Here is a 21,454-nt window from a genome sequence, read left to right as displayed (position 1 = left end):
AGGACATACCCATGAGCATGGTGAATAAAATCCTACGAAACATCCTTCTTTGTGATCCATTCAAAATTACCCATGTTAACGAGTTACTTCCTGTTGACCTGCCAGCAAGCGAGACCTTTGCTTTAGAATTTCCTGCTCACATGGAATTGGACAATGATTCGCTGTAGAAAATTTTGTGGACAGACGAAGCCCACTTTCAGCTGACAGGATATTATGTCAATACACAAAATTGTCGAACATGGGCAATGGAAAATCCACACCCAAGTCAACCAGTACCACTTCATCCTGAAAGAGGTCTCTCTATGGTGCAGATTTACGGCACCATTTATCATAGGGCCATATTTTTTCGAAGAGACGGGTGCTTCCAGTCCTGTTGCCTGTACCATCACTGGTAAGCACTATGAGTGCCTTTTACCCAACCACATCATTCCCGCTCTCCAACAGCTTGGATGGGATCATTTTTATGCAAGATGGCACACCTCCGCACATTGCAAATCCAGTTCAACAGCTGCTGAAGCACCATTTCTGAAATTCTAGAAATATCAGCCGTCCTGATCACCTGATCTTAATCCGTGTGACTTTTGGCTGTGGGGCTATCAGAAAGATGTTGTGTTCAGTGTTCCGACTGCAAACTTAACTGCACTTAAGGCACACGTTGCGCAAAAGATTCTGAACGTGACCCTGGAAACATTTCGATCATTTGTGGAACACACTGTTTCTCAATTTCAACTTGTTACAGAAAATGGTGGATAGCATATTGAACATGTTTTGCGGCAGTCACACGGAAATTAATAATCCAATCTGATTTTCATTTATGCTTTTTATGCTGCTTTTGGTCTCAAGACAATTAAAAACCGTCGTGATTAATGCTTTTCATGCAGTTTTTTGCTTTGGGACAGTTAATAACCGATGCGAGTGATGCTTTTTATGCGGTTTTTGGCCTCAGCACAATTAAAAATCTATTTTTCCAATCCAATGTGATATGACCTTGCCGTGGTAGATGGGCTTACGTAACTAAAAGTATCACAACTGTACAACCACGCACACTGAGTAGTGCAGTTTGTTTAACATGAAACATACACCATAGGCATTGTTGTATTATTCATTTGTCATTTGTGGTCTACCACTATTAAATTATGATGCTTACAGTGCCATCTACTGCTACATTTTGTAACTATTTATTTTTCTTCTGCCGTACATTTTCACCCCTTCTCCAATAATATTCCATTGCAATTTGACGTCATTCTGACCAATGGTATTATTTCTACAGTGGTTCGAAAGCTTACCTTTAGTTATAAACACCGTGTATGTTTCATTATCAAATTTTTAAAAATTAAATGGCCTTATTCTGGCATGAGATTTTTCGAAGCACTCCAAAACACAAAAGGATAGTCACATTACTTACAGCATCATCTTGTACCTTATGTCAGTACCTTTCGACAGTTTTTCCATGAACGACAAACACTGTCATCACAACTTATGCATTAGCTTCCATGTTTTTGCACAATTATGGACAAAATAATGCATACCAATACAACTGCTGACGGAAGAATGAAATGGCCAATGGCCTTAGCATAATGGTGATCCAAAAAATACTGCCACAGTTCACGAGATACTGGGGGGGGGGGGGGGGGGGGGGGGGGGGGGCCGCCATCAAACAAAAATATCAAAGAACTCTTGCTAAGTCCTAGCAATGATCAGTGCAATTGCAACCAGCCAAGCAACTAATTTTGCAACCTATGAATATAATACAAGCATTCAAGTGGTTACTAAATAAGATGGACGGTAAGTGGAATGGCCACATAGTGTCAATCATAGGTGAAGTAGGTGGCAGGCTGTGGTTCACTGACAGAATATTAGGAAAATGCAATCCGTCTACAAAGAAAACTGCATACAGAACACTAGTGCAACCTATTGTACAATATTGTTCAAGTGTGTGGGACCCATAGCAAACAGGACTATCAGGGCATATCAAATGGATACAAAGCAGGACAACATGGTCAAAGGTTGGTTTGACCCAAAGTAGTGTGTGTGTGTGTGTGTGTGTGTGTGTGTGTGTGTGTGTGTGTGTGTGTGGGACTTAAAAGAACCAAACTGGCGGACACTTGAAGATAAGACACAAAGTATCCCATAAAACCATACTTAAAAAGTTGCTAGAACCAAGTTTAAGTTATAAACCTAGGAAGACACAATATTATAGCCCCCTACATATCACTCCCATAGGGATTAAGAAGGAAAGATTGACTATGGTGCAAACAACGACATCAAAGCAATTATTCTTCCCTCACTCCATACATGAATGGTCTTCCCTCACTCCATACATGAATGGATTGGGAAGAAAGTCTAATAACTGGTACAAGGGAGCATACCCCACTGCCATGCTCTTTTCCATGGTTCGCTGAGCTGATGTGTGACATATGTTATTCGTATTTAAAAGCCAAAATGTGGAGAATTATTAATTATGTCCAATAGCCCCAATGTTTTAACAACTCTTAATATGTTATATTAATAATTTATCAATGGAATTCAGGGAACAAATACAAGTCTATGACCCTTTAACACCAATTTATTTGCATTTGCATTTATTTAATGTGAACTGTAATTTTATTTCGCCTTTTCTTACCTGTATACGGTGATTGTTTGTGTCTGCCACTATTATATCCTCTTCTGTGCCTAAACAAAAGCCATGAGGAGAGTTGAACTGCCCCTTTCCAGGTCCCAGCTGTCCATACTTCAGTCTGATGTGCATGGCAGGCAGTTTTCCCGGAGTTGCACGTGGATGGTGAAAATTATTCGGGGGTGGTGGTGGTGGAGGAGCTGTGCCCGTTCCAACCAGCAAAGGCATGTTATGAATTGGGTCATTAACTATTTCATCTGTATATTGTAGGAAATACACAATCAATGCAAACTATAGATTAATATATTGTGAATCAATAAAATTAAGAGAAAAACATTAGGGTTGTTACATTACCAGGTTGAGATAAAATAGGAGATGGCGATCCTGAAAGTGACTGGTAAGGTCCACCATTTACTGACGCAATAGTAGTGTTTATTTCTAGACTTGGCGAAGCTCCACGTCCCAAAACCAAAGAAGAACTAACTGGAGGACCTGTGTTAAGGGATCCATTTGTCAGATCTAAAAAAAAAAAAAAAATTATTTAGTTGAAGTGCAATCTTTACACAAAAACAAAAACACACACACACACACACAAACTGTTAATGGCCAAGTATATTGTTAAAAGCCATTCTTAGTGAAACCCAATTTTCAAAACAATAATTATCTTCAACAGCTTCTAAATGGGATACATTATAGGTTAAATTTATTAAACAGTCAACTACTTGCAATCAGCTTAATGTTAGGAACTGGTGACTTTTAGGAGATGTAGTCTTTCCATATAAAGCACTTCAAAGCAGACTTCTGTGCCACTGGAGAAGTTCATTAGTATGTGCACTTACAACACTTCAGAGTACTGAAAAGTAAATACAGCACAGAGCAGAGACCAATTCAAATGTTATTAAATAACAACAAAAGAGGAATAACCAAGCAATTTCCCCCACATAAGGTGACTTCGTTCTATTTATGTTTCATCTCCAATGAAGTTATGGAGAGGGAGACGGTTCAATTTTTACACACAGTGTCACAATGCCTGCAACTGCAATTTATTTAACCACAAAACTGATGGCCGTTGTGGCTCAACTACTTAAAGAGTACATTCTATGAACGGCTCCCCACCCTTCCTCAAGATGCTTCTTCCCTTTACCCTCCTTTCCTAACTACACATAAGTTGTCCTAGCCATCCTCTGAAGTCAAGTGTGAAACAGTTACTTTTCATATAACATTATTTTCCAAAATCTCAAGGTTACTTTTGCAGCACTTTGATTAAAATAACTTAGTGAATGTCAGTTTTGTAGGAACGAGCAAAACTGCAATTTAAAAAGAAGTGCCAGGAATCGATGCATCAATTTACAATGGGGAGTGCAGGGTGGGAAGGAAGCTCCACCTTCCTCTTCCAGGGCAGCAGTCTATACCCACATTCTCCAAAAGCAGAACTGACACAGGGATCACCGATCTCTTGTGATGTCACAAGGGTCATACTTTAAATCCGTTTTGGACAAGGATTAGTTGTTAATGGACTTCAAAATAAGAAAACAACGAACAACGCACAGCACAAAGCGTTTGGGAACAGTAACCACACAACTGCTTGTTGATGTTGGCAGCATATAGTTAATGACATAGTTCAGGTCCAAATTCTTGCGGTATTTGACACAACCACCTAACTGGCCACATTAAAGTGTTTGCACAATAACAACTTTTGAACTTAAGTAAATTAACAATCAAACATACATTTCTTTGTTATAAAATGCTAGGTCACACAGCTGAGTACTAAGTTGCATTAGCATCATGTATCTTAAATAAATCATTCAACCATTCTCAACTGTCACGGCACCAGAACGTCACGTGCACCGATACATTATCGCATTCGTGCACTTTTTTTATTTTGCAAACGAGTTCTTGCACACATTATCTTTCCAAATTGGGCTTCGCTAGATGGTGTACAATACCAGTAACTGAAAACTTATTTATAAGCAGAAAATAAAGAATTTCAAACTATACTGGAATACTAGTCAACTAAATAACCGAAAAATTTGTTTTGTTTTAGGGCACAAAAACAAGGTCATACGCGCCCACGTCACACCCTTAGAACACTAATACAGAAAAGGAGTTGAAACGACTATACGTAAGCCCAATCAATGCAAGGAAATACAGGTAAAAGCAATGACTTCCTCTTGGGTAAAGGTCTACAAAGTATACTGCAGAGGCAACAGAGCTTCCAAACTATCTCAGATAAAATATTTCGTCTGGATAGAATTCGCATTGAAATAGTGCCTATTAGGTAATTTCATGTTTCTACATTTTTATGGCAGAATACGCATCTATTTTAAATTTTGTCACAAAATGCAAAATTTTCCAGTCCCTATCCATTTGTAATGAGAACAATGATGACAGTATCTCAGGTCAGATGGAATGCAGTGCTAGTTTTTTCACTATTTGCAAGTAACTCAGCCCAGTATGTAAGTATGTTAGTTACGTGCTGCTTAACAGTAACAGCAACCAAGACACACTTTTGCTCATTTTGTTATTTGATAAGCAATTTAAAAAAAGAATTTATTTAAATTAATTCATTATAGTTTTTCTCTACATCCAATGCTTTTGGCTACATTCATGTAGACTTTTGCCAATTATCATTAATCATATACCACACCACAGAAGGATATATCGTTATAGACAATCGGTGTATCTCTTACATCGAAAGAAGAAGGTTCCAAATGTGTGTCATTGTGAAAAAACATCAGAGGAGTCACACTGTTATTTGTCATAATCATAGCTAAAAGTAGAGGGAGTTAAATGTCAATAAAATGCTACAGGTTTACTAGTTCTTGTGAAGCACAATTCCCCATAATCTGCATACAAACTTGAAGTTCTTAAAGCAAATGGCTGGTTTTGAGCTCCTTGAGGGTGGTGGAGGAGCAATAGGAACGTCTTAGCGGACAAATTTTAAGCACTGAACCTGCAACCCCCCATGAACCATGGACCTTGCCGTTGGTGGGGAGGCTTGCGTGGCTCAGCAGTACAGATGGCCGTACCGTAGGTGCAACCACAACGGAGGGGTATCTGTTGAGAGGCCAGACAAACATGTGGTTCCTGAAGAGGGGCAGCAGCCTTTTTTAGTAGTTGCAGGGGCAACAGTCTGGATAATTGGCTGATCTGGCCTGGTAACATTAACCAAAACGGCCTTGCTGTGCTGGTACTGCGAACGGCTGAAAGCAAGGGGAAACTACAGCCGTAATTTTTCCCGAGGACATGCAGCTTTACTGTATGATTAAATGATGATGGCGTCCTCTTGGGTAAAATATTCCGGAGGTAAAATAGTCCCCCATTCGGATCTCCGGGTGGGGACTACTCAAGAGGACGTCATTATCAGGAGAAAGAAAATTGGCATTCTACGGATCGGAGCGTGGAATGTCAGATCCCTTAATCGGGCAGGTAGGCTAGAAAATTTAGAAAGGGAAATGGATAGGTTAAAGTTAGATATAGTGGGAATTAGCGAAGTTCGGTGGCAGGAGGAACAAGACTTTTGGTCAGGTGATTACAGGGTTATAAATACAAAATCAAATAGGGGTAATGCAGGAGTAGGTTTAATAATGAATAAAAAAATAGGAGTGCAGGTTAGCTACTACAAACAGCATAGTGAACGCATTATTGTGGCCAAGATAGACACAAAGCCCATGCCTACTACAGTAGTACAAGTTTATATGCCAACTAGCTCTGCAGATGATGAAGAAATTGATGAAATGTATGACGAGATAAAAGAAATTATTCAGGTAGTGAAGGGAGACGAAAATTTAATAGTCATGGGTGACTGGAATTCGTCAGTAAAAAAAGGGAGAGAAGGAAACATAGTAGGTGAATATGGATTGGGGGGAAGAAATGAAAGAGGAAGCCGCCTTGTAGAATTATGCACAGAGCATAACTTAATCATAGCTAACACTTTGTTCAAGAATCATGAAAGAAGGTTGTATACCTGGAAGAATCCTGGAGATACTAAAAGGTATCAGATAGATTACATAATGGTAAGACAGAGATTTAGGAACCAGGTTTTAAATTGTAAGACATTTCCAGGGGGCAGATGTGGATTCTGACCACAATCTATTGGTTATGAACTGCAGATTGAAACTGAAGAAACTGCAAAAAGGCGGGAATTTAAGGAGATGGGACCTGGATAAACTGAAAGAGCCAGAGGTTGTAGAGAGTTTCAGGGAGAGCATAAGGGAAGAATTGACAGGAATGGGGGAAAGAAATACAGTAGAAGAAGAATGGGTAGCTTTGAGGGATGAAGTAGTGAAGGCAGCAAAGGATCAAGTAGGTAAAAAGACGAGGGCTAATAGAAATCCTTGGGTAACAGAAGAAATAATGAATTTAATTGACAAAAGGAGAAAATATAAAAATGCAGTAAATGAAGCAGGCAAAAACGAATACAAACGTCTCAAAAACGAGATCGACAGGAAGTGCAAAATGGCTAAGCAGGGATGGCTAGAGGACAAATGTAAGGATGTAGAGGCTTATCTCACTAGGGGTAAGATAGATACTGCCTACAGGAAAATTAAAGAGACCTTTGGAGAAAAGAGAGCCACTTGTATGAATATCAAGAGCTCAGATGGAAACCCAGTTCTAAGCAAAGAAGGGAAAGCAGAAAGGTGGAAGGAGTATATAGAGGGTCTATACAAGGGTGATGTACTTGAGGACAATATTATGGAAATGGAAGAGGATGTAGATGAAGATGAAATGGGAGATACGATACTGTGTGAAGAGTTTGACAGAGCACTGAAAGACCTGAGTCAAAACAAGGCCCCGGGAGTATACAACATTCCATTAGAAACACTGACGGCCTTGGGAGAGCCAGTCATGACAAAGCTCTACCATCTGGTGAGCAAGATGTATGAGACAGGCGAAATACCCACAGACTTCAAGAAGAATATAATAATTCCAATCCCAAAGAAAGCAGCTGTTGACAGATGTGAAAATTACCGAACTATCAGTTTAATAAGTCACAGCTGCAAAGTACTAATGCGAATTCTTTACAGACGAATGGAAAAACTGGTAGAACCGGACCTCGGGGAAGATCAGTTTGGATTCCGTAGAAATGTTGGAACACGTGAGGCAATACTAACCTTACAACTTATCTTAGAAGAAAGATTAAGAAAAGGCAAACCTACGTTTCTAGCATTTGTAGACTTAGAGAAAGCTTTTGACAACGTTAACTGGAATACTCTCTTTCAAATTCTGAAGGTGGCAGGGGTAAAATACAGGGAGCGAAAGGCTATTTACAATTTGTACAGAAACCAGATGGCAGTTATAAGAGTCGAGGGATATGAAAGGGAAGCAGTGGTTGGGAAGGGAGTGAGACAGGGTTGTAGCCTGTCCCTGATGTTATTCAATCTGTGTACTGAGCAAGCAGTAAAGGAAACAAAAGAAAAATTCGGAGTAGGTATTAAAATTCATGGAGAAGAAATAAAAACTTTCTGAGGTTCGCCGATGACATTGTAATTCTGTCAGAGACAGCAAAGGACTTGGAAGAGCAGTTGAATGGAATGGATGGTGTCTTGAAAGGAGGATATAAGATGAACATCAACAAAAGCAAAACAAGGATAATGGAATGTAGTCAAATTAAATCGGGTGATGCTGAGGGAATTAGATTAGGAAATGAGACACTTAAAGTAGTAAAGGAGTTTTGCTATTTAGGGAGTAAAATAACTGATGATGGTCGAAGTGGAGAGGATATAAAATGTAGACTGGCAATGGCAAGGAAATCGTTTCTGAAGAAGAGAAATTTATTAACATCGAGTATAGATTTAAGTGTCAGGAAGTCGTTTCTGAAAGTATTTGTATGGAGTGTAGCAATGTATGGAAGTGAAACATGGACGATAACCAGTTTGGACAAGAAGAGAATAGAAGCTTTCGAAATGTGGTGCTACAGAAGAATGCTGAAGATTAGATGGGTAGATCACGTAACTAATGAGGAGGTATTGAATAGGATTGGGGAGAAGAGAAGTTTGTGGCACAACTTGGCTAGAAGAAGGGATCGGTTGGTAGGACATGTTTTGAGGCATCAAGGGATCACAAATTTAGCATTGGAGGGCAGCGTGGAGGGTAAAAATCGTAGAGGGAGACCAAGAGATCAATACACTAAGCAGATTCAGAAGGATGTAGGTTGCAGTAGGTACTGGGAGATTAAGAAGCTTGCACAGGATAGCGTAGCATGGAGAGCTGCATCAAACCAGTCTCAGGACTGAAGACCACAACAACAACAACAACAACCTGCAACAGAAAATTTTCCTTCTAATAACCTTGTTTCAATACTTCGAACAATTTATGTAACATGAAGGGACTTAGTTGGTACTTCATTCCCTGCTTTATTAGGATTAAAAAGCTCCCTCTTCTAACTCTAAACCACAACATGGCACAATCCCTACGATTACACTTTGGTTGACAGTGTCATGAAAATCTATGTTCTGTTTTGCTTGTAGTGAACAAATAAGACCCACTGCATGAGCAAATGGTACACTGCATTGCAACAGCTGAACTAAAAAATGTCAAGGTAGCCTTGATGACAGCTTCCACTCTCCAGGCAAACGTTCTATGGCGTGCTGGAAGGTTCTTGTGGAATGGCAGTCTATTCTTCAGAGTGCTGCACGGAGGAGAGGTATCGATGCCTGTCGGTGAAACCTGGCACGAAGTTGGCGTTCCAAAACATCCCCAAGGTGTTGTATAGGATTCAAGTCAGGACTCTGTGCAGGCCAGTCCATTACAGGGATGTTATTGTCGTGTAATCACTCCACCACAGGCCGTGTGTTACGAACAGGTGCTCGATCATGTTGAAAGATGAAATCGCCCCATCCCTGAATTGCTCTTCAACAGTGGGAGGCAAAAAGATGCTTAAAACATTAATGTAGGTCTGTGCTGAGATAGTGCCACACAAAACAACAAGGGATGCAAGCCCCCTCCAAAGAAAACACAACCACACCCTAACATCACTATCTCCAAATTTTACTGATGACACTACACATGCTGGTAGATGATGTTCACCGTGCATTCGCCATACCCACACCCTGCCATTGGATCGCCACATTGTGTACCGTGATTCGACACCCCCACACAACATTTTCCCACTGTTCAATTGTCCAATGTTTAGCTCCTTGGGACTGATGACCATAGATGTTAAGTCCCATAGTCCTCAGAGCCATTTAGCTCCTTACACCAAGCAAGGCGTCGTTTGGCACTTACCGGCGTGATGTTTGGCTTGTGAGCAGCCGCTCAACCATGAAATCCAAGTTTCCTCACCTCCCATCAGACTGTCACAGTACTTGCTGTGGATCCTGATGTAGTTTGGAATTCCTGTGTGATGGTCTGGATAGATGTCTGCCTATTACACATTACAACCCTCTTAAACGGTCGGCAGTCCCTGTCAGTCAACAGATGAGGTGGGCCTGTACGCTTTTGTGCTGTACGTGTCTCTTCACATTTCCACTTCACTATCACACCAGAAACAGTGGACCTAGGGATGTTTAGAAGTGTGAGAATCTCGCATACAAATGTATGACACAAATGACACCCAATCACCTGACCACATTCCAAGTCCACAAGTTGGGTGGAGCACCCCATTCTGCTCTCTAGCAATGTCTAATGACTACTGAGGCCGGTGATATGGAGTACCCAGCAGTAGGTGGCAGCACAATGCACCTAATATGAAAAATGTTTGTTTTTGGGGGTGCCCGGATACTCTTGATCACTTAGTGTATATGATTTGAAGGTCAGTGTATAGACATCAATTTCCTAAATCAGTACCATGCACCTCTCACTTATCTTGATTCTTGCTAAGTGCAACCCCTTTTTTTCCAGATTAATATAAAACTTAATGTTGATTGACACAATGTAAGTAATAATTTCGTAATAATGATACATTTTTAATTTTCATAATAAACTAAAAATTCGAACTTAAATCTGGAATGTGTTATTGTTAAGTGAAAAAGATGTATTCTGTTCATTATCTCTAGAAATAAGATAGTCTTAGTTCAATTTGAAGTTCCGCATTTTTGTATCAAATTTTAATTTATAAAGAATTTTTGTATTTTAGTGTGATCAGTAGTTAATATTCTTGTTACAGAATTATGGTTCATTGTTTGTTACATAACATTTTACTTTGATAAATACAGCACTCAAAAGTGAAAGAACATTGTCGTACCTAGCAAGAACCAAACCAAAAACTTCGCAATTACAAGGCTAGAACACTATGGCTGTAGATACAGGCGTATCCACTGATAAGCTCAGTTTTTTATTTTTCAAACACACACACACACACACACACACACACACACACAAAATCTTCAGAGCACCTAAAAATCTTTGAACTCAATTAGTTGACCATTTCTAAGAAGCATCTTATACTGCTTTAAGAAATTTCTGTCTGAGCAGTGACCTACAAATCCAATTAGAACAAAGAAAATAAACATGGAGGGCCAATCCATATGGTTTCCTTGTTACTCTTCAACAGACAAAATCCTGACGTGGAATACTAGTCAACTAAATAACCGAAAAATTTGTTTTGTTTTAGGGCACAAAAACAAGGTCATACGCGCCCACGTCACACCCTTAGAACACTAATACAGAAAAGGAGTTGAAACGACTATACGTAAGCCCAATCAATCCAAGGAAATACAGGTAAAAGCAATGACTTCCTCTTGGGTAAAGGTCTACAAAGTATACTGCAGAGGCAACAGAGCTTCCAACTACAAATTAAATGACCTTCACCATATTACTACGATAGATAAAAAGTAAAATGCGGTCGAGAGCCCACTCGTTGTTCGTTAAAACAGCCGATAACTCAGACAGCAAACATACATTAAAACATAAGTGGTTAAAAAGGGGCATTTGTTCAGGAAACTGCAAGCCATCTAACTTTTACGACAATAAGCACAAAGTGGAGGGGGATCACCACTTAACAAATGGCAATGGCTAAAACGACAGAGCCCTATCCACAACCTAGCTAAAATGATCTCCTCGCAGCAAGAGGGCCAAGATGATGCCGGTCAAGCCCCTGGGAGAGGTTTAATTCACTGGAACTTGTTCCCATGAATGGAAGATCAGTGGTAACACCAAAGTGACATTACCTCCTAACAGATGGCAACACTGAGATCACCGGAAGTAAGGGAAGAACTAAAGAGTCAAGGTAGGAGGACAGCAGCCTTGGCAGCAGCGTCAGCAGCCTCGTTTCCTGTCAGATCAATGCAACCAGCAACTCACAAACATCACAGTGGCTCCCTCAAGAGTGATCAAGTGGAAGCTTTCCTGGACCCATTGCAATAAGTGATGGACTGAGTACAGCACACAAAGACCCTGAAGGGCACTGAGAGAATTGGAGTGGATGTATTGCGTGGCCTGATGGCAAAGAGCTCTGCTGTAAATACTGAGCAGTGTTCTGCATGCTGATACCAAAAATCATCTGTGGCACTGAAGAAGGCACACCCGACACTATGGTCAGTCCGAGAGCCATCAGTGTTCAGTGATGTACTATCACTAAGTCCACACGAAGATCAAGGAACTTACAGCGATAGATCAATTCTTACGCTGTTTCCTTAGGAAGCAAATGAAGTCCAAGATGAACATGGGCCACTGCACAAAACCAAGGTGATGAAGGGTTCACACCCATCGTGAAAGTGGCAGGCAGCGTGAGGTTAAGCTGCTGGAGCAATAGCCAAAAGCAAACTGCAGGAGGTAACAGAGAAGAGGGACATGCCCAATACTGGCAATAAAAGGAGTCACTGAAGGAGGAGGCATACGATGGGTTGCAGGGCATGCAAACAAACGGATGTATATCTGCTGAGTAGAACATCACACTGCTATGACAGTGGTAGTTCAGCAGCTTCTGCACAGAGAATTTGAACTGAGCTAATGTAAAAGAAACCTGACACCTAACTAATTCCACAATGATGGATTGTATTTAGAAGGCATAAGGTGGACGGATGTCCAGATGCATAGACTAAACATCCATAATATCATTTTGAACGGTCAAGGGATCGGCACACATGGAGGAGGGTGGTCCGTCCACTCCCCAGGAAGTACCACTTAAGACACGTAGAACATTGAGGGAGCAGGTAAAGCAGGAGGTCAGGTAAGACACGCAGGAGGACCAAGAAATTTTCCTATCTGGCATGAGCCGCAGGGATTTTGTAGTTTCAGTGAATGGAAGAGCAACAGGCGCAAGATGTAAAGACAGTGCAAGAAATACACTGCACTGCTATAAATTTATACAAATGGTTTTGTCAGTGGAAAAACAAAAGCCATTGTTGATGCTTCACAAGCAAATGTGATCAAGACATAACTGAAGACGCGGCTCAAGTTGACAAGTCTCTGGAGAACTGCAATAGATTGCAAAATCGTCGGCAGAAAGGGAGCTTGAGTTGCCTGGCAGGAGACATGCCATAATAGGGTTAATGGCTACAGCAAAGAAGACGACACTCAGGAGGGAGCCCTAAGGCACCCCATTTTCCTGGATAAAGGTGTCCGACAAAGCACAACCAACATGTACCTTGAAAACTCTGCCTTTTAAAAATGCCTGAAAGAAATAGGGCAGGTGGCCTCGGAAGCCCTGTGTGTAGAATGTACAGAGGATACCAGTTCTCCAGCAGGTGTCATAGGGTTTCTCCAAATCAAAAAACACTGCCACAGTCTGGCATTTCCACAGAAAACTGTTCATGACATGGGTTGACAAAGTGACAAGATGGTCAACTGCAGAGCAGCATGCTCGAAATTCACATTGTGCAGTGGTTAGTACACTGTGAGACTCGAGCCACCATACCAGCTGGGCATGAATCATACATTCCATCACCTTACAAAAACATCTGGCAAGAAAAATGGAGAGGTGGCTATAGGAAAGGTGTTTGTCCTTACCGGGCTTAGGTATGGGTATGACAGTGGCTACAAGCCAGCATCTGGGAAGCATGCCATATGCAACTTTACATATGAAAGAGAAAGTGCTTGCTCGTAAGAGAAAGGTGCTGCAACATCTGACTGTGAACATCGTCCGGCCTTGGGGCGGAAGACCGCTCTAGCTCCCTCAGAGTAAAAGCAGAATTGTAGCTTTCACGAGTCTATAACCCGAGCCACCTCCCCTTGTTTCTGTTGGAGGAAGCTCGAGTGATAGTGGGTATAGCTCAAAATCTCCACAAAATAGCGGCCTAAGGCATTGGAGATAGCAATGGGGTTCCACGGTATATCATCTGCAATGGTCAGACCGGATATTGGGGAATGAACCTTGGTCCCAGAGAGCCACTGGAGGCTGGTCCACATGATGGAGAGGGAATGGAACGTTAGAATAACTAGTAAATGAAATCCAGTGAGCTTTCTTGCTATCCTGAAGAACGTGATGACACTGCACAAGCAACTGTTTGTAATAAATACAGCTCCCCATTGTAGGATGGCAGTTAAAAAACATGGAGAGCACATCTCTGCACACGGATTGCATTGCGGCATGCCCTAGTCTACATAAGGGTCCTGGACACTCGCACGATAAAGATGAAGTACGAGGAATGGAACGTTCTGATGCAGTAAGAATAAAGTTTGTAAGGTATTCTACTTGGTCATCACAACTGGGGAAATGTTGTTCAACAACGGTCACCATGGAGGAGTAAAGCCTCCAGTTGGCCTTAGAAAGCTGCCAGATGGTTTTACATGAAGATGGGGTAGGTCAGCAAAAGGACAGCACACAGGAAATGGTCGCACGAGTACGTGTCTGAGAGAACAAACCACTCAAGATGACAGGCAAGCTGGGCAGTGCGCAACGAGAAGTCCAAACAGGAACAGATGTGTGTTGAGTCTGAAAGCAATGTAGGTGCTCCAGTGTTACAACAAATGAGGTTGAGTTGTCAGCAAAGAGGGCAACTCTCGGACAGGTTCTGGAAGAGCCCCAGAGAGGACGGCGTGCATTAAAGTCACTTAGTAGCAAAAAGGGGCAAAGGAGTTGAGGAATAAGCTTGAGGAAGTCTGCCCTATGACAGCAAATGATGGACAGATGTAGACGTTGAAAAGACAAAATTTCAAGCGAGGAAGGAAAATGCAGACTGCAGTGGCTCATAGCCAGGTATTCAGTGAGATGGTTTGACTATGAACATCATGGTGGAAGAGCAGCACAACACCCCCCTGAGATGGAATGCCATTCTCACGGCGGGGGGGGGGGGGGGGGGGGGGGGGGGGGGGTCAAAGCAGACTGGAAAGGAATGCAGGAAGTCAAAGCAGTTGCAAGGACACAATTTTGTTTCCTGGAGGAAGAAAACAAGCGGACACTGATTCCAAGAGTAATCATAATTCCTCCTTGTAGGATTTAAAGTTGTGATGTTCCACTTGGGGGGAGACATGACAGGGCAAGGGGGAAAAAAAAAAAAAAAAAAAAAAAAAAAAAAGTTGTCATCTCAGTGGCTGCTGAGTGCTAGCCTTCGAACACTCACCGCTACAGGGCACAGAGGTTGGAGGATCCTGTTCCATGGGATCTAAGGAGTCATTGACATTCTCCCTGGGTCAGCCTGCAGATTACATCGCAGAAAAACAGTTGGCGGTGCACAATGGTGAAACGGAGGTTGGTCGGCTTGGGTATCACACGGCGACTCCGCTGAAGAGGACATCCAAGTCTGCAAAGGAGAAGACCATTTGTCTTTGTTCAATTTTTTGGAGCCTTTGTGACTGGCAGGTGAAGAATCAGATGCTTGTTGGCTGGAGGGACGTAAGAAGGCTTCATGGGATTGTTTCTTTTGTCTTTTTGGCCTGCCGATTGTGAAGTGGGGGATTTCGCCACCGGGGGTGAAGACTTGGTGGCTTGGTGCACAGCTGGAAGAGAAGGAGATGGGGATGCTACCATGAAACTTAGCTATTTCATAATTGCAGTGCTGAATTTGAGGTTTCAAGTCTGTGTGGCCATGTCGTTCGTGGAGAGAGGCATAGCAAGAACAGTACTGTAAGTGCCAATTGGTAAACCACAGGGTTTTCGACTAGCCAACAACTTGAGAGCGGTATGATTACCAACTTTTTTCCTTCACATGGATCTCCTGAGTGGTCCGCTCACTGAGATACACAGAACATTCTCGGGATGAGGCAGCATGCTGTCCGAAACAACTGATACAGCTAGGAGGAGGAGGCAGGCAATCGCCCTCATTAGCATCCCTACCACAATTAACATATTGCGGTACTTTTACACGATATTTGAGTGCGGTTGTAACGTTGACACTGATAGCAACAGTTCGAGTTGGGAATGTACAATTGTACTGTGATGACTTCATAGCCTGCTTTGATCTTTGATGGAAGCACTACTCGATCAAAAGTGAGAAACAGTGTGTGCATCGGAATTAAGGTATTTTCATTACCAAATGCACTGCAGTGACTCCCTGATCAGGGAGGTAAGTTTGAATTTCTCCCTCACTCAATATCAGCAAGCAGCCAAGAGTAAATAATAACATGCGAGGAATTCAGCATTCAATGGGTCTCGACAAGAAAAGGATTGCCGTGGAGGACAGAAGCTGTAAGCACTTGTTGGGTTTGAAAATCACCATTGGTTTCCAAAAGAAAAGTCCCATTATGTAGACGGGAGTAAGATTTCACAGTGCCAGCAACTGCATCTACACCTTTCTGAATAATAAAGAGATTAACTGTAGCAAAGAACTGACCTACTTCAGTACATAATACCACGAGGAACCAAGGTGTGACCGGCAGAGTCTTTGAATTTTTAACCTCATTCTGTTCACATTTAATAGACAGAGACTGGGATGGAGGTGTGTGGCTTACTAGGGAGAGGGGGGGAGGAGAGGGGGGAGGGGGAGGAGGGAGAGAGGGCGGGGGGAGAGAGAGAGGGCGGGGGGAGAGAGAGGGCGGGGGGGGGAGAGGGCGGGGGGGGGAGAGGGCGGGGGGGGGGGGGAGAGGGCGGGGGGGGGGGGGAGAGGGCGGGGGGGGGGGGGAGAGGGCGGGGGGGAGAGAGGGCGGGGGGGGAGAGGGCGGGGGGGGAGGGCGGGGGGGGGGAGAGGGCGGGGGGGGGGGGGAGAGGGCGGGGGGGGGGGGAGGGCGGGGGGGGAGAGGGCGGGGGGGGGGGGGGAGAGGGCGGGGGGGGAGAGGGCGGGGGGGGGGAGAGGGCGGGGGGGAGGGCGGGGGGGAGAGGGCGGGGGGGAGAGGGCGGGGGGGAGAGGGCGGGGGGGAGAGGGCGGGGGGGGAGAGGGCGGGGGGGAAGAGGGGGCGGGGGGGGGAGGGGGCGGGGGGGGAGGGGGCGGGGGGGGAGGGGGCGGGGGGGAAGAGGGCGGGGGGGAGAGGGCGGGGGGGAAGAGGGCGGGGGGGAGAGGGCGGGGGGGAGAGGGCGGGGGGGAGAGGGCGGGGGGGAGAGGGCGGGGGGGGAGAGGGCGGGGGGGGGGAGAGGGCGGGGGGGGAGAGGGCGGGGGGGGGGGAGGGCGGGGGGGGGGGAGAGGGCGGGGGGGGGAGAGGGCGGGGGGGGAGAGGGCGGGGGGGGGGGGAGAGGGTGGGGGTGGGAGAGGGCGGGGGGGGGGAGGGCGGGGGGGGAGGGCGGGGGGGGGAGAGGGCGGGGGGGGGGGGGAGAGGGCGGGGGGAGAGGGCGGGGGGAGAGGGCGGGGGGAGAGGGCGGGGGGAGAGGGCGGGGGGAGAGAGAGAGAAGTAGAAGATTGCCAGTGCCTCTGATGACACGCTCCTTCCAACTTAGGGGCCCCCTCTCAGAATGGGACTCACTCGCTTTAGGTGACTGTTCACACCTCAGGGACCAATTGGCGAACTGGGAAGGTCACAGCTGAGGAAATAACCCCTCCCTGGACCTGGCCTATACCAGGGGATACGTGCAAACTCTACCTGTCAACCAAACACTGGGAATTATGAGTTACCCAGTGACCTGTTATGTGTCACACATGTGGGCCAGCTTTCAGGAGTGCACAGGGAGGAAGAAGAAAAACAGAGGAACCTCAACTCCTAAGCAGAGGAAGGGTATGAGATGGAGAATGAAGAAAGAAGGAAAAAACAGAAAATGTACTGTTCTGATGCCAGGCTATCGAACCTTCAGAATACATTTCCAAAAATATCCCATACATGTTCCCCTAGGGAGGGGAAAAATGACAGCAGGATAGATGTGCAGCACAGAAATTGAAGAGACGCTGCAAAGGCTGGGGCCCCATGGTAGCCAAGCACAAACTCACCAAAGAGTGGTGAGCCACTGGGGTGGGGGGAGGTCAGAAAGGTGATAGCACAAAAAGCCCTGAGCAAAGTGGACAAAAAGCAACCTCAGAAAACTGACTTTCGCTTGCTTCAATGTTTACAGCTGCAGACTAAATTATCAATGCTAGTCACAAAATGTGTGTAAATTTTCATTAGTAAGAAAAATACGACCACATTCTGATACAGCTGGGGTTTCTTTTCTAACATCTCCTATCACAGTCCTGATTATATTCTGGAACAGATAACTCAACTGTAAATGTATTTGTAATGCACAGCTAGTTCTCTTCAGACACTGTGTCATGAAATCAGAACGTAACCAATGCAACCTACCATTAAGCAGAGCTCCGAGAGTTGCTGGTGGTGGTGTAGGGGTAGAGCTGTGAGTTGCTGCAGCAGCTGCAGCTGTTGCTGTGGTTAGTGGATCCACCAGGCTTACTGCAGGGTCTCCTGTAACCACTATCTGCCCTGAAAATATGCACGATAGTATGTCAGAATGATGTTTATGTATATGATCTTTTCTAAGCAAAGTAAATGTGTTCCCATATACTAATTAGAACAAAAAAGTGAAAATGGGGTTGCAACATTAGCTGTCTTCCTTGTTTTGTCTTTTAAACAAATAAAGTTATTAAAAGCAAATTATCTGCAATAATGCAGAGCACTGACATTTTCCTTACAAGCTTAAAGAAGTGTACTAGTTCATGAATATTTGGACAGTTTAACAACGTAATCCCTTCAACTATTCAAAGACGGATGTAATTTTTGTCAAGCTACGTCCAATGCTAATTGACAAATCACCTTCCAGGATATGCCACGCACAGAGACTGAATGTTATACGAGGAATGAACAGATAACTTTTAGTCTAACTGTTAAACAGTCCATGAAACTGCATTTATCATATTTTGACTGCACTACTACCAGAAAATGGTACAATGATCAGCTGACAGTAATACTGACATGTCTGCGCACTGATGGGTACACACACCCTACAAACAGTCGACATGCAGTCACTCACATGTGCTTTGAAAATCAGAATGAATGCTCTCAGTTTTTTGTTACAGCTCCCAAAATGCAGAAAGAAATACGAGAATAATAAAGTTCAGAAGCCGTATCGGAAAGGGCAATGTAGATTAAAAATAAGGTCAAATTACTAGTTTAATTTCATATTAAGTTTTGCTAAATCTTCATGTTGTTGGACAGCATTTTATTTTATTGTTAAAGTGCTCATTATGGTCCTTATACATTATCTTATTCCCATGACACGGATTGCTTCACAGAAATTAAATGGGACACAAAAACTGATTAAAATTTACACTTTCACTTTCAATAAGATTTCTTCTTCTACTGTCCAACAAAACTATGATTCTCAAACAAGTATGCACACAAAGCATTTTCAAACTTAATTTCATCTGAGTTTTTAATCACTTTACATGGTTGGAAGCTCAAGGAAAGTTAACCAGTGTATATCAGCCATGAAGACACGCATTTATACAGAAATATTGTCGTTTTGTGATATACGCAAGGACAGGAAAATTTCACATTAATGTGGCAAGCACAAACCACATCTAAAAGTGAATTCAAGTTTAGTGGTTTGTGCTTACCACAGCACTGTGTTGGCCAGAATTGCCACACCACAGTATGATCAAAAAGTATGTCTGTCATGCATAAAGTTAGCTTTAATCCCAATTTTTAATTCGTGTTCACAACTTATGATAAGATGACTCATATATATGTCCACACATTTTGTAATAGTTTGGTGACAACAGAGTGTCAGATCAAAGAGATGCATCGTGCAGATAAAGCAGTGATCTTCAATTAGCAGCGGCTTTAAACTGCCCAAGAAGTAGTTAAGCAACTGTGAATATCTGGCTCAAAGCACCATGGAAATATCTTTGAAAGATTATAACCCATTGCACAAACTAGAAAACGAAGATTTTTCATCACAGGATGAACAAATTCATTGAAGTTAAGTTGCAGTTACTGACAGTAAACAGTACGATAATCAAATTATAGTTTTCAATTTGCCACTGCACATTTAATGAAGTTTTTTTTTTTTTTTTTTTAAATACAGATTCAGTTTAAGTATGCTAGCAGTGGTTTTTCTTAACATTGCTGGTGACATTCCATGAGTCAAAATAAAGAAGGTAACGGTTATCCCTTCAATACAGAAACAATGAAAGGACGAAGTGATGCAGCAACTAACTGGCAACAATGTTGTGTTCGCTAATGAGACCACTGACAAAAGAGACTGTCATATTTTTACTGTGTTGCTGGAGACAGTTTGGGCATGAAAAGATCAAAAACTTCTTGTTGCGCGTGTACAGGCTCTCGACAAAATGAAGTCAACACAACGTGCTCATGCTTTAGGAGACTATAATAATTAAGATGGCAATGTAAAGCATATTATAAATGATGGTGCTAGGTACATGAAGGAACATGTCATCTCTCTGAAAACAGTTATAGGAAACCATTTAAGCCTTTTTCATTGCTGGGCACATAAGCAGAACATGGTTACAAAGTATTTTCAGAAGAACTTTCCAAAAATTCATCTCTGCAGCAACTAAGTAAAAGGGGTTTTTCTTGACTACTAAGAACAGATAGGATTTATATCTGCAGTTTTTCGAGGAGAAGAATGGAGGTCTAAAGACATTTCCAGTGCTAATACGTAGGAATTCTTGCCTTTCCACCGCCATTTATGTAGCAGAATACGTGGTGTCCATAAAAGAATGTCCCTCTTATAAATGTTAATAGCAACAACTGTAAGCATTGTAAGAGTGTGTACGCAGACAAGAAAAAAAAATCATGGGTTTTCCATTTAAAAATACACTTTTTCCTGGGTGAAAATACATGTTTTCCAAGTTAAGCGACAATATACTTTACAACTTCCCGGCACTTCACTTCAGGAAACAAATTCAAAAAATTTTGAATAATGGCATAAATGGCTGGTCTTCTGAGCCCACGATTTTTCCAAACGGCTGGTTCTCTTTAAGTGTCAAATGAGAGTTAAAAAAACTCTATTTCAGAAATTCATCGCACATTCTCGCACATAATATTAATTCACCTTGCTTAAAAGGAAATTTACTTTGAAAGTAACACTTCTCAATGCACCATTCACATATTTTCTCGTGACCTGATAGAAATGTAAACAGTTGTGAAGTCACATTCCTTGAGAGCAGTACTGCATAGTCTCTGTCCTACAGCCCTTGATGCATTTTGCTGTTTGCAGGTGCTTGTGTGTACACTGTTTTGTTTTTTTTTTTTTTGTAAATGGCGCATTTTCTTTGCAATTCAAGTTTTATTTTGGTGTATTCTCTCGTTTATATTTTATTGCTGTAGTATTATTCTGCAGTAGTCAGCTGAAGTAAAAGTCTTTGTTAGAATCTCATTTCTTACCAGTCAAAATTATAAAAATTTAACTGAAAACCAAAAATTCCCGAAATTCTAAAGAATTACAGAGTTTTTCCTGGACAAAAAAATTTCTGGGTTTTTCCCATTGTCCAGGGGCACATGCACCCTGACCGGAGTGTTGGTTCAAGCTCACAAAGAGTACCTCAAACAATTTTAGACAAGGGCATGCATGAGAACTGTTATGTTGTTTTCCCTGATGCAGCACCACATACACAAAATGATGACTTTTGGGCATAAAGTTTT

At 42.8% G+C, this 21,454-nt stretch overlaps 1 protein-coding gene across 1 annotated transcript in view; it reads right to left on the bottom strand.

The window, feature by feature from the left end:
• The window catches only part of LOC124621812 (B-box type zinc finger protein ncl-1-like), a 151,022-nt gene that overhangs the window by 25,277 nt on the left and 104,291 nt on the right, over positions 1 to 21,454 (bottom strand). The window contains exons 10-12 of the mRNA XM_047147251.1: positions 18,137 to 18,271; positions 2,972 to 3,136; positions 2,624 to 2,874 (exon numbers count right to left, since the gene is read on the bottom strand). Of these exons, the coding sequence (XP_047003207.1) occupies positions 2,624 to 2,874; positions 2,972 to 3,136; positions 18,137 to 18,271 (551 nt within the window). The remainder of the gene's footprint in view (positions 1 to 2,623; positions 2,875 to 2,971; positions 3,137 to 18,136; positions 18,272 to 21,454) is intronic.

This window comes from Schistocerca americana, chromosome 7 (assembly GCF_021461395.2).
Source record: "Schistocerca americana isolate TAMUIC-IGC-003095 chromosome 7, iqSchAmer2.1, whole genome shotgun sequence".
NCBI lineage: Eukaryota > Metazoa > Arthropoda > Insecta > Orthoptera > Acrididae > Schistocerca > Schistocerca americana.
Note: the sequence above shows the minus strand (reverse complement) of the source record. Positions and strands in the feature narration are given on the sequence as shown.